We start from the raw sequence: 14,079 nt of genomic DNA on the forward strand, positions 1-14,079 counted from the left end.
AAGCATACCACTTGGTTTAAAAAGAACAGTAATGGTTAAAGAAATCCCAATAGATAGTTCCACAGAAAAGGCCCTCCAGTAGGTGGGTTTTCCAGGCAACATCTATATAAAACCACTGAAGCCATCCAATTTCATGGCAGTATGCAAATGACAGCTCTACCACTCATTTACTGTTGTATCTCATGAAGGCAATGGAAGCTCCAAAATGCTGCTTGGGGAGTTTTGCATTATCTGACGCTTGATCCAGGTAAAAATGCAGCAGCAGCCACTTGGATCTGATGATCCTGCAGAAACTTTTTGCAGAGGTGGGCTAGGAAGGCTGAAGTGGGAAAATAGTTCATATGCTAATTAGGGAGAGTATTTGGTTTATTATTTTTTAGTTTTAATATAAATGTTACACTATCTGCAGCAGCACAACTGAACACCTTGCAGATGCCAACTACACCTACATACCCCAAAACCATTTTAGTGCTGCAACTGCTTGAGTTCCACCAATTATTCAGGAAAGTTTCTTCAGTAACACATTAAATAACTAAAATAGTGATTATAAAGCTTTATTCTGAAACACTGCTTCAATCTTCATTCTCAAGAGCCACATAAGATCCCATGACATGAAAAAGAACCATTTGAGAACATCAAGCTTTGAATATAGAAGAAGAAGAAGAGTTTGGATTTGATATCCCGCCTTTCACTCCCTTTAAGGAGTCTCAAAGCGGCTAACATTCTCCTTTCCCTTCCTCCCCCACAACAAACACTCTGTGAGGTGAGTGGGGCTGAGAGACTTCAGAGAAGTGTGACTGGCCCAAGGTCACCCAGCAGCTGCATGTGGAGGAGCAGAGACGCGAACCCGGTTCCCCAGATTACAAGACTACCACTCTTAACCACTACACCACACTGGCTCTCTATAGCAAACCTACTGTACATATAATTGTTATAAACATTTAACTGCAAGAAAGGTTTTCATTTATACTTTATTATTAATCTGATATTCCTTAATGGACGCTGGAACTTCATTCAGGTAGATTCCAGATAACCTTGTTTGATGCATTTACTTCTTATCACTGAAAAATTAAACACAATTTAAAAAAGATTAATGCAGATTATTAGAACATCTATTGTACTCTAGGTCAATAATTTAAGACCAGTAGAAATACATTTAAGCAACATGCTTATTCCCAGACTGAACTATTTAATGTTTCAGGTCTTATTACTGTGAATCCTGGTGGCGCTCAACTGTTGTTTTCAATATAATTCAGTTGGAGCTTCATTCGTATCAGAGTCCACTTCAAACATTTCTATGGTTTTTATTGGTTGCTACTTTTGATTCTCAAGTGCTTTGCAAATCAACACGTGCAAATGTTTTCTTACCTGTTTTTGCAATAGGTACTGCAGAAAGGAATTGAGTCTTCCGCCTACAGGCTAGGCTCTCTGTCCCATCCCTATTCAGAAAGCAATGATGAAACTTTTAAATAACTTTTATAGTCAACAGAGAAATATTAATTATAAATCTGGAACATTTATGTCTTAAGAGTCCTGTTTTATGACACATGTCTATAGACTGAGCTCAGAGGTTAAATGGTAGTTACAAAGATAAAAGCTTGTTTGGCCTTAGCTAACAAACTGAAGCCCAACAAAACAGGCTTCATCAACCTGGGGCCCTCCGGATGTTTTAGACCACAGAGCACAGGAAGCATGACACTGCTAGCTGGGGCAGATGGGAATTCTAGTCCCAAACAGTTGGAAGCACGTTAGTGAAAGCTAACATCTGAAGGTAGCCCTGTATCAGAAGCTTTTAATGTGATGTTCTGTTGTGTTTTTGTTCAATCTGTTGCAAGCTGCCCAGTCGCTGGGGTAACAGTCAGATGTGGGGTGGGGTACATTATTGTTATATATTATGGAGGATTTCTAATAACATAAAACAAACCAGCCTAGTTCCAAGATTTTTACAGGCTCACATAATCCCTGTCTGCATCAAGTGTGACACCACAATCTGGCAAATGTGAAAAATACCAAACCATCTTCTCCAACTTTGAAGCTGCAGGTTGTTAGAGACGAAGCCAGCATGTTATTTCGTGGTTTTCATGGAGATGTCTACAGAGCAGGCATACAAGACCTGTCACCCTCCAGATATTACTGGACTACAGTTCCCATCATTCCTAACCACTCTGTTGGGACTGGTGGAAGTCCAATATCCCCCATCTTGGCTGTAGTGTCTTAGGCACATCAGCAAAACAATTCTGCTGGACCTTCACCAAAAGCTGGTAGAGTGCAGCTACTGCTTGGAAGATGCTCAGTCCAGTAACAGCAACCTACTGGCCACCCAACACTTGCCTTGGATAAGTCCATAAGGAACGTTTTAGACACTTAACTTTGCACCAATGCACTTCCAGCAGTGGCACCAAACCAGCATGTCCCCCCCCCCTGCCCATTTGAATACAACTTACCAATTCAAAACATTCCACCTGCTTAATGTATGTTAGGAATAAGGAACTGCTGCCTGGATTTCAGCTGCTATAACCTTTAAGTGAAAGATAGAGAAAGTAGCATCAGCGTCAACAGAATTTGATAGATTATCTACATATCAAACACTAGTTTACTGGTGGTAGTCTCAGAAGCCGGATCCATATTGGCAGTTTTTCATCAAACTGTATCAGGTTCGGGATAGGCTCATCACTGGTTGAACCAATGCCAATACATTCTCAATATGAAAATTTAACTCACATACCTTTAGGATAAAGTAGCTTCAAGCCTGAAAAGAAAAACAATACAGTATTAGGGAAATGTTTTTCCTTATATTTCTCCTTCTGGTAAGAACCCCAATTACTGCACACCATGGTTTAAAACAAGTTTACAAGCCATGAAAACAGCAGCACAAATGCAACAGAACCATAGTTAATGGCATCAAGGGAAAGTTGCATGAATCCAATCTGCAAATCATGGCATGCAGGGAGACAATGTTACACCTGCACGTGCTGATTTTACAAAATAAATTATTTTCCAAAGTGGTATGGAGTTTGACACAAGGGACTGGAGCAACTCTCACATGAACCAAGGTTAAAACATTTGGGGCTTTTTAGTTTTGACACCTCATGGGTTACCCAACAAAGCTGAATGGTGAGAGATCTCAGGACAAATATGTATTTATTCAAATAATTAACATATGGAATTCACACCAAAAAATGTAGTGCTGTCTGCCAACTTGTGATGGCTTTAAAATGGAACAAATTCATGGAAGATACCATGCAGAAGACTGCTACTGCATCCACACCCTGCTTGTGGGATTTCCATGCACATCTGGTTGGGCACTGAGAAAAGAATGCTGGACTAGGTAGACCTTTGGTCTAATCCAGCAGAACTCTTATGGTGTTTACTAGTAAAGGCACACTACAGTGACTTAAGTTACGGCAATGGAATTCTTCCTCTCCCTAGTTTCTCAGTCTCTCATCCTCTTACAAGAGCTGAGGAGAGAGCAGTTTTAAGTTCCTAAACAGTAACCTTACAGTTTATGACTTTAGTCTCCAAACAGCATTTTAACATACCTAAGAAAATCCACTCTTCTCCATAGAATACTTTTCTACATATGTTGGTGTTTTCACAATCTGAAAATAAAATTTTATAAAGTTCAGAAGCAAGAAAAATAGTAATACACTATAAAAGAATAAAGTCAGGGAATACCAATACTGTGACTCATAATTGGCAAACAAGATTCATCACAAAACTATTAATTCCTTCTGCCTGAATTATGTATTTTAATGCACGAGTACAACAACTCACAGGTGGGACGCAGGTGGCGCTGTGGGTAAAAGCCTCAGCACCTAGGGCTTGCCGATCGAAAGGTCGGCGGTTCGAATCCCTGCGGCGGGGTGCGCTCCCGTCATTCGGTCCCAGCGCCTGCCAACCTAGCAGTTCGAAAGCACCCCCGGGTGCAAGTAGATAAATAGGGACCGCTTACAAGCGGGAAGGTAAACGGCGTTTCCGTGTGCGGCTCTGGTTCGCCAGAGCAGCGATGTCACGCTGGCCACGTGCCCCGGAAGTGTCTTCGGACAGCGCTGGCCCCCGGCCTCTTGAGTGAGATGGGCGCACAACCCTAGAGTCTGGCAAGAATGGCCCGTACGGGCAGGGGTACCTTTACCTTTTTACAACAACTCTAACAGGGTTGTAGATTCAGATAGGTAGCCGTGTTGGTCTGACGCAGACTAAATATATTTAAAAGAATGTCTAGTAGCACCTTAGAGACCAACTAAGTTTCTTCTTGGTATAAGCTTTCATGTGCATGCATACTTCTTCAGGTTGGTCTCTAAGGTGCTACTTAACTAACAGGTCCATGGCCACTTGGAGCCACTACCACATCCAAAGCCCTGCTGCCTTGTTGGTTAGGGCATTATTTTTGCAATGCTTGTTGTAGCAGCTCCAGGCAGAAAAAGCTATCCCACAGCAATTTGGGTCCCTTTCCAGTATATGGGCTGACCTGCATTGGCAGAGAAAGCCCAGCAGAGGGCAATCTCCACAAATTCCAAACTCCTACCAGCAGCATGCCTCCAGGGTTAGGACTGCTCCCTTAGAAGGCACCAATTTAAAACCATAATCACGCATGTTCAGAAAATGAACTATGCATCCAGGATACTATGACCTGAGCTATAGTGTTGTATATAGTTAAGAACAAAGTACAAGTCAGAAGGTTCCAGCTGAAGGTTTTCATTTGCAGGATAGTGACAAGCATACACAGAAATAGAGGTGTTTTAAGGTAATGCCACTATTATTCTAAATAGGGATTCCAAGTACACAAATGTCTAACACCTACTTAAAGTTGGCTGCAAAGTACGGTAATTAATATCTGGAAAAATTTCAAAATCTTAGCTAAAGTATGCAAGTATTTTGATGCAGAGTACTGGATACATACCACAGAGCTCATTTTGTGTCTCCGCAATAGTAACACAAATCTTAGTTCCATAGCTCCTGGAACAGAGATAAAGTAAGACAGGGTTAAAATCAGATTACACAGCTATCCAGGTTTGCAGCATACAACAAAGAGACCTCTTGTGGCAACATAATGACTGTTATGGCACAAGCTTCCATGGACTAAAGTCCACTTCATCAGATGTAGCCAAGGGAGAGCTCAGTTGGTAAAGCATGAGTCTTAAATCTCAGCGTTGTGGGTTCAAGTCATGGATAGTTTCCTGCATCGCAGGGGGTCGAACTAGATGACCCTCGTGGTGCCTTCTGATTCTATGATTTAGTGAAATCTTAATCAGCAGGTGAACAAAGTTATTAAGACAGTAGATTAGTGGTTCAAGACTTCATGAAATTAGTCTGATTATGTTAGAAATTTGGCGTATGTTAAATAGGCAACCAAGGCAATCCCAGCCCTATTTCAGTCACGTTCATTTCATTTGGGAGAAATCCTAGCAAGTACTTAAGGCCGCTGCTAAGAATTACAGTCATATACTGCTCCTGAGAGCCGGATTTATTTACGATGGGCTCGCCCGTTCTCCTGACCTCCGCCCTCGTGCTTTTTATAAAGTATCAGCCGCGAGGTGGAGACGAGATCCCCAGAGAGGGGCGGCGAGAACCTCTCATCCTCCCTCGTGGTTTTCCTACCTGTAGCTACGCGCTTCCCCACTTTTAATTTGTTCCAAATTTGCAAGGGGGGGGAGATACGTGGGAGAACGATTTTCGGCGGGAAAAAACGTGGGATAAAAAAAATATGCTCAATCCTTTTAGCCAAACAGTAAGACAGGGGTCTCCCCCCCCCCACTTTACCACATCATTAAAAATATCCTCTTAATTCAAGCCTCCACGTGCGAGGGAGCCTGCCAATCCCAGCCTACAACACCCCACCACGAAATTCCTGCACGCGCAGCGCCTCCACGTAGCCTTCATTCGTTGCCCCCCAAAAGCTACCGAAGTAAGGGGTGCGCTAACGCCGAGGGAAGGCTCGCGAAAATAATTTTTTTAAGCGCCGTTTTTTCAGCGAGAGCGCGAGTGACGAAGCGCACCCTGCCCACAAAATGGCGGCCCTTTCCGTTTAACGACTACTCTCGCACCCAACGCTCACCTACTTCCTCGAGGTCCAGGCGAAAGAGCGAACCGACGCCCTCCCGATGCTTTATATAGGAATCCTCGGAGCAGAACGAGGCTAGCCACGCCCACCCGTCTCTCATTGGATGCAGGAGAGAGACGAGCGGGGATGGGATGGCGCGCGGGGGGCGGGGAGGCTTTCGAGTAGACTTTTTTCTTTTTTCATTCCTCTTGTGCAGAAGCAGAGAGGCGTGGCTTGTTTCAAGCCGAGGCTGTCAAGGGGTCTCCCTCCATGGCGCTTTGAACGATTCTCTGTTTCTTTATGATCCGATCCCACTTCCCTCCGCCTTTGTCCGTAGCCACCTCGTGGTGGAGGGGCTGTAGCACCAAATAAGACATAAAAAAAGGAAGGAACCAGGCTTTTTCTAAACTGCCAGACCACACAAGGCAGGATTTGTTTATTTTTGCTTATTTTGAGGACTGAATGAATGAAGGTCCGAGAGAGGCGTTCCTCCTCTTGCTGCCTTCAGGTCCTCTGAAATCTCCAGGCTGACTCAGAGGAACTGCATACGGTTCAACAATACTACTCGGGAGCAAGTTTCCTGTCGCTTTTTGCAGTTACTTGGCAAATTAAACACAAATTAAACACTTAGGCGCACCAATACAAAGACAGCCGTCCACTTTGCACGGGGAAGATCCAGACAAAAGGAGTCTGTTTTCACAGTACCCGTGGAGGGGTTTATACGGCTCCATCCTCTTGCCTCCCCCCCCCCCCGACCACTGCTGTCTCAGACCTGGGTGGAGAAGCCACGAATAACAGCCGCTCCGCTTCCACTAGTGACTACGCCGAAGAGACAAGGTCCTGCCTAGATGCGGGCTTCCTCATGATCGTGTGGAATCTGTACACGTTTCTGTTGGCGCTTCCATTAGTGATCTATACAGGATCGGACTTCATTTCAACCAACAGCATCCTTCCTCTTTCCCCTCCCTCTCCCTCTTCCCCCGACAGCATACAGTACTAGAGTTAATATGGATTTCAAGGCATGCTTTTAGAACTTGTATGCTTAGCTTTAAACTCCATAAAATTAACCTATTGCTAGGATGCTATTTTTTGAAGTCTGTGTCAATTAAAATATGTTCAGATACAAGTATTTTTCCCCTTGTTATACAATTATTTTAAAAATTGCATTTAACTATTTACTATTTAAACAGCTTATACACCACTTTACTATAATCATCTCTGAAGTGGCATACAAGAAATACATCGCAGAAAAAGTTGACATTGATTACATCAGACTTCAGTTAAAAATACCTGCTGGAATAAAAAAAAAAGTATTCAGTAGGTGCTGGGTGCTCAACAGGGAGGGGGTCCTGTCTGATGATCTCAACTGACAAGATGTAAGTGTGGTTGAATCAAATGGGAACAGTGACCACAGTGCTATCAAATTCAACATATATGTAAGTGGACAATTGCAAAGGAAATCCAGAACATGATAAATAACAAGATGAAAGTTGAAAAAATCTTTTTTAATAATTCCAGTGGCACCTTTAAGATCAACTAAATATAAGCTTTCAAGGTATGAGCTTTCCTGTGTAATACACACTTTGTCAGATACTCTGAAGCAGAGGTTGCTTCAACCTTATAACTGTTGATGACTGTTATGGCAGTTGGTTCCACAGTGAAGGGCAAGGGATTTTTAAAGTGATAGATGACCAAAATTAGCTTTAGAAATGGGAAATGAATCCAATATCTCTGTTCAGACCAGGTCTCTCCGTAGTTTTTAGTTTGGTAATGAAATCCAGAACAGTCATATTTGACTTCAAAAGAGGAGACTTCATCAAAATAAGGGATTTAGTAAAAAGGAAGTTGAAAGGGAAAAAGTCAAGGATCAAATCTTTCCAGAATACTTAGGGTTTTATAGAAAACCACAATAACAGAAATTCAGCTGCAATGCATACTGCAAATTGGGAAAGGCACCACAAGAGGATGCCAGCATACCTATTGAGCAAAATCAGGGAAGCTATTGGAGGCAAGAAGGCTTGGTTCAGAAAATGGAAGACCTGCCCAAATGAGGAGAACAAAAAGGAAAACAAACTTTGGTAAAATAAATGCAGGCAATAAAGGATTTAAAAAACCTCAACTTGGAATATTGCTAGAGCCATTAAGACCCACATTTTTTAAAAAAATCAATACATTAAAAGCAGGAACTGGCTAGAAAGGTGATTGGACTTTGAGGCAGCAAAGGGCTCAGTATACTGAAGAGGAAAAGGAGATTGCAAAGAAGCTCAATGAATCCCATCAAAAAGTCCCAAACTAAATTAAAACAACAATGTTCTACCAACCTAGTAGAACTTTTACTAGTAAAAGTAAAGGAAACAGTAACACAGTATATGCGGCATAGTACATACATAGGAACTGGTTGTCATGGTAAGTTGAGAAGAGGTTATGGCTCAGATGACAAGAAGAATAAAAGGAATGCAATACCGTTATAATCATACAATATCTGAACTGATCAGCGTGAGCTTTTAATTGTGTATTGCATTCCTCTCTCTAAAAAATCTTCAAACACAAGAGGGCACTCTAGTATTTATGGGAAATATTTACAAGAGGCGCTAAACAGGAAGGGTTATTCTGCACTGGCAAATAATTGGGTCAGGCCCATGAACCGGAGATGGCAGTCCACTTTTGCTTGATGGATCACCCTCTGGCACACAGGTGTTGGTGTCCAGGATGATTCAGAAATTTGAAGAAGCCAGGAGTGTTGCCTTCCTCCTCATCCACGCAGCAAGCAAGTTCCCTGAAGTAACCCATGCCAGCCTCAAAGCACTGCTGCAAACTCCGACCCTCTTTGGACCATTTCCCAACACAGAGAACACTCAGGGGATGATGAAGAAGGGTGGTGGTGTTGAGGTGGCACCAAACTGAGAGGAATTACACTGTTATGGAGCATCCTTGACCTCCACCTCCTCACTGCTATTGCCTGCTGCCTATCAGCTTACCTCTGCCTCAGCCCAATTAACCTCACTTCCCAGAACAAGAGGTCAAGGTGTGCAGAGTTCGCTGTTCCTCCTTGCCTTCATGGCTTGCTTAGTTGGAGCCTTCCAAAGATCAGTAATGAGCTTCTTATTTGGATGTGAGCCTCAGTAGGTGCCCACTGACCTCTGGTGCTGGACCTGAACAGCACTGTATATGTGGATTCAGACCCACATAGTAGTAGTAGTAGTAATAATAATAATAATAATAATAATAATAATAATATATTATTTATACCCCGCCCATCTGGCTGAGTTTCCCCAGCCACTCTGGGCGGCTCCCAATCAAATGTTAAAAACAGTACAGCATTAAATATGAAAAACTTCCCTGAACAGGGCTGCCTTCAGATGTCTTTTAAAGATAGGATAGCTGCTTATTTCCTTGACATCTGAAGGGAGGGTGTTCCACAGGGTGGGCGCCACTACCGAGAAGGCCCTCTGTCTGGTTCCCTGTAACCTCACTTCTCGCAATGAGGGAACCGCCAGAAGACCCTCAGTGCTGGATCTCAGTGTCCGGGCTGAACAATGGGGGTGGTGGCGCTCCTTCAGGTATACAGGACCGAGGCCGTTTAGGGCTTTAAAGGTGAGCACCAACACTTTGAATTATGCTCGGAAACATACTGGGAGCCAATGCAGATCTCTCAGGACTGGTGTTATGTGGTCCCGGCGGCCAGTCCCAGTCACCAGTCTAGCTGCTGCATGCTGGATTAATTGCAGTTTCCGGGTCACCTTCAAAGGTAGCCCCATCATCTCATGTCAATCATGCCCATGGAAGCATGCATAGCTGATATACCCAAGCTCAACTAAGGGGGACCTGTGGCCTTTAGATGCTGTTGGGCTACAACTCTGGTCATTCCTGACCACTGGCCATGCTGGCTGAGGCAGATGGGAATCTAACAACATCTGAAGGCTACAGGTTCGCTATCCCTTCCTAGATATATAACCGAGGCTTGTTTCACATAGAACAAAGAAATACAGAAGAAAACAATCTAAAAAGATATTACTAGGGAGGCATGTGTGTGTGTTTAGAGCAGGTTACTATGTTTGTGCCTAGTTTCATATCATAACTCAAGGTGCACTATTTTATATTCCCTGGAAGTTAATATAATAAATGTTGTGAATTACATCCACATAGCTAAAGCTATTAGTAAGATAAACAGAAAAAACTTCCATTACCAGATGATACCCAAAGTTTATCTTTCCTTCCTTCCTTCACACACTGGATATGTTAACCAAACTCTGACAGTCCCCGATTACTATTAAAACCCCCCAGCCATAAAAGGAATGAAATAATAATTGGAGCCTTGTCAAAGGCTCTTTGTGCAAAGGCTTCTGTGAAAACAACTTGAGACTGAGTAGCACAAAGCTACACTGTCAGTGATCATCAAAGGTGCAAGAGCTATTACTGCAGTTATTACCAAGCAAACTGAAGCAGTGATTTAATGTTTATTGCCAGCACCATTAAAAGGTATGCAATGGAGAATTCTGAAATTTTGTATCTGAGGGGAAATGTTCAGTGTACAATGGCCCATCTGGGACAAGGTATGAAAAATAAAAATAAGTTACTACACATTGAGATAAAGCAGATGTGATCAGATTCCAGTTCAGCTCTGGTCTCTGTGTAATGCCATACAGAAATTGTGTGTCTTCCATGTGTATTCCACCATTTCTCCAGCCACAATAACCCTACAAGGTAAGAGATAAAATGGATCTAATCAAGCTTGTGGTGTTCTGAGTTGTGGTTCACAATTTAAAATAGTATGGTCCACAAACTAAAGTGTTGGACTTGGACCTGGGAGACTAGGGTTCAAATCCCCACTTGCCCTTAAGCTCCCTGGGTGACCTTGGCTAGTCACTTCCTCTTAGTCTAACCTTCTTCCCAGGGTTCTTGTTGGGATTAAATGTGGAGGAGAACCGTTTCCACCACCTTGAGCTACAGGGAGAAGAAGGTGGAATACAAATGCAGTAAATAAATAAATAAATAAATTGTGAGGTGCTACACAAATACAGAGCTGCCCAGAGTTGGACATTAGGAGGATCACCTTGCTGTCCTGAAGACATTGATCAACTTTTATGGATCCCAGATAGCAAACTTTGCACATATTACAAGTACAGTACACCACTCTTCAGGACATACTTTCAGAATTCATTTAATGTATCTTCAGGTGAGTTGTTAAGAGAGTATTCCAAAAGAAGAGTATTGACTAGTATGAAAATGGAACAGGAAATCATCAGATCATAATGTGCAGGATTTCAGAGCTCTCACTCTGAGGGAATGTGTTTAGAATCAGAGGAAATGTCTCTTAATTTCAAAGTACTCACCATGGCTTTACTAGTTTGGACAGCAATATACACTTATGACCGGTAGGGGGCAATTAAACACAAGGTATTTACCGTAGTTACTCCGTTTAAGCCAAATACAGTAGATTTCTGGAACCTGTTCTATTTCTTTTGCTATTCCTGTGTGAGAAAGAGGTTTAAAATTAATCTGAAGTTTTTGATTGAATTTGTCTCAACTGGCAAACCCATTCTAGGACACTCTAGTTAAAAGATGATGACTGAATATGTTGAAATAAGTTGTTTTCACTATATTCACTGACTCTTTTGAAATTGACAGTTTTCTCTGACGGATTCTATAATATTATTTTATTTATTAAAAAGTAAAGAAAAAATGTGATTGAAATAAAAACCTATCCTTAAACCATTTGGATAGGAAAGATAATAATAATAATAATAATAATAATAATAATAATAATAATAATAATTATTATTATTATTTCTCACTAGAAAAGGTAGTGAAAGTTCTCACAGAATGGATACAGCTTTAAAAGACTTTGCACAAGCATGGTGTGATGGGGAGGGTAATGGGGTATCTCATTTTACAGATCCTACAAATCTTCCACTCTATGTCAATGTATATTTGTCTGTATACAAACACACTATAATGACAGCCCATCACTGTGATGCCTCTACTGGAAAGGCCTAGATGAGATTGACCGTGATGACTCGGCTCAGCGGAGGAGCACACGGCCAGCAAGGGAATCTTATTTTATTTATTTGATTATTTTTATCTAGCTCTTCAGCCCAAAAGGGCTTCCAGACCACTACAAACAAGACGATCCCTGGCCCATAGACTTACAATTCAAAAAGGCATGACATAAAGGGGAAATGGATAAGGAGAGAGTTCCAGGCTTAAGGGGCAGTGTGGCGATCACACAGGGCCCCCGGACGTTTCACGGTCTATTGACCCTGTGCCACCACTGCGGTTGCTTTCTTCGCTGCCACCACCCCGCTTCACACGGGGACACACAGAGTCCAGACAATTGTTAACATAAACAAATAATCAAGTTTATTTTTAAATGCAGGAACAAGCGTATGGTTTCAGTTTATTTTTCTCTTGATAGTTTTCTAATCTCCAAACTGAATTATTCCCAACTATCTATCTGACTCCCTAGCAATTCCTCTCACTCTCTCACAATACAACTCTACCAACCCACACCTAAGCCTCCCTTTTCCTTCTCCAACACCCAAGCCTCAACTCCCAAATGACAAACCTCAACTGACTTTCAAAACCTCCCACTCTATCTTTTACTCCCCCTTTGCATTCTCACTGGCCAATCATATCACACCCATTTTAACCCTTTCCTTGACCCATCCTAGGAAGCAAACGCCACAGTAAGGGAAAATGGGCAGAGTTGTTTAAGGCAGTAGGAAAACTCTTATGGATGTAGCCTTAGGAAACTCACAGCAGCCCAATGAGCACAATAAGCTTCCATTTTTCTAAATCAAGAATCAAGCAAAGAAACATTATTAACAACAACAAAGTGGGACACAGATGGAAATATCGCAGTATGGACTTTTCCTGTTCAAGAGTTTAGCCAGTCATGACTTCCTTTAGTTACTGCATTCCATTTTCCTCTCATGATCAGTCGTCATTCTGTGACCGTTGAGCATGCTCAGACCCCACCGGACTCTTTCCGTTTTTTCCCTCCCTTTAGGGTTTGCAACTGTGCAAACCTTGGGGTTCCCCCAAATGTGCTTATATCTCTCGTATGGGATCGATGTCCTTTTGGCTACATTTGGAGAACTGAGTTCTCTGCTAGGCTACCACTATTCTCCTCACAGAGCTACCATTTCCCCAGTACTGTAGTTTAACAATCAAGCCCTCTACCCAGGCAACACTGAGAATTGAAGTTCTGTAAGATGAAAGGGGGTCTCTTAACAACTCTCAGCACCCTTAACAAATTTCCTTGTGATTCTTTGGGGAAAGTCATGAAAGTGGTATGATACTGCTTTAAACATACAGTGTGGATGGGGCCATAGTCTCTTCACCTCAGAGCTCCCCTTACCCTTTTATTTGGCCACTTAACCATTCCACTGTGAGTGGTGTGCATCACATCTGGTGATATTTATCTGGCTGCTTAGAGATTTTGTTCAGTGCCTATTAAAATTTGCGGCGCTTCGTAATTTTTAATGTTATTGTTGGCCTGAAATATGGAGCTCTGGTAACTATGTGACTGAGCCTAGCAACCACCTTGTAAGAGTCAAACATAAGCAAGGCTTATGCCACCTACTAATTTTGAAATGATTATCCAGACTTTGAAAGTTATCAAAAGTTATGCAGTATTGAAATTGACCTCTTGTGTAGATTTTGTTTCTCTTTCATTTATAGCAGCGGCAGGTGGACTTCCAGCTTGTTGGAGCTACTCAGTTTTTGCAGAGAACCTCAAAGGCTGACAGATGCAGCCAAGTGTAAAATAGTAAACTGAGCTCCCAATCCTTTCAAACAAAAACCACTTCCTGGTTTCCTCCCTGGCTTTCTTTGTATCCATTCCTGATAAATATTGGCTCCAGGTTTTGGAAGGCAAAACACACTCCATGAGCTCCGCTTGACTTGTGAGTTTGACTCCTCATTGCAGCAAGTCCAGGGGGCTCGTGTCAGTGGGGTCCCCTGCTGGGCTTAGAGCCCTTTACACTAGCCCTGATCCTGACCTATTTTATGCGCGCGCCCCCAACTGATAGTGCTTA

The 14,079-nt window shown here is 42.4% G+C and overlaps 1 protein-coding gene across 1 annotated transcript; it reads right to left on the bottom strand.

The window, feature by feature from the left end:
* Positions 1-957: 957 nt before the first annotated feature.
* Positions 958-7,283, bottom strand: LOC308583305 (uncharacterized protein; the record flags this gene model as incomplete). Its single annotated transcript, XM_081187117.1, has 8 exons — positions 958-1,061; positions 1,369-1,439; positions 2,445-2,520; positions 2,726-2,749; positions 3,540-3,599; positions 4,901-4,956; positions 6,056-6,234; positions 7,248-7,283. The coding sequence occupies 6 exons, from the start codon at positions 7,281-7,283 to the stop codon at positions 2,477-2,479; spliced, it is 399 nt and encodes a 132-aa protein (XP_081043243.1). The 3' UTR covers positions 958-1,061; positions 1,369-1,439; positions 2,445-2,476.
* Positions 7,284-14,079: the final 6,796 nt, after the last annotated feature.

Source organism: Podarcis bocagei (assembly GCF_964188305.1).
Source record: "Podarcis bocagei genome assembly, chromosome: 3".
Classification (NCBI taxonomy): domain Eukaryota; kingdom Metazoa; phylum Chordata; class Lepidosauria; order Squamata; family Lacertidae; genus Podarcis; species Podarcis bocagei.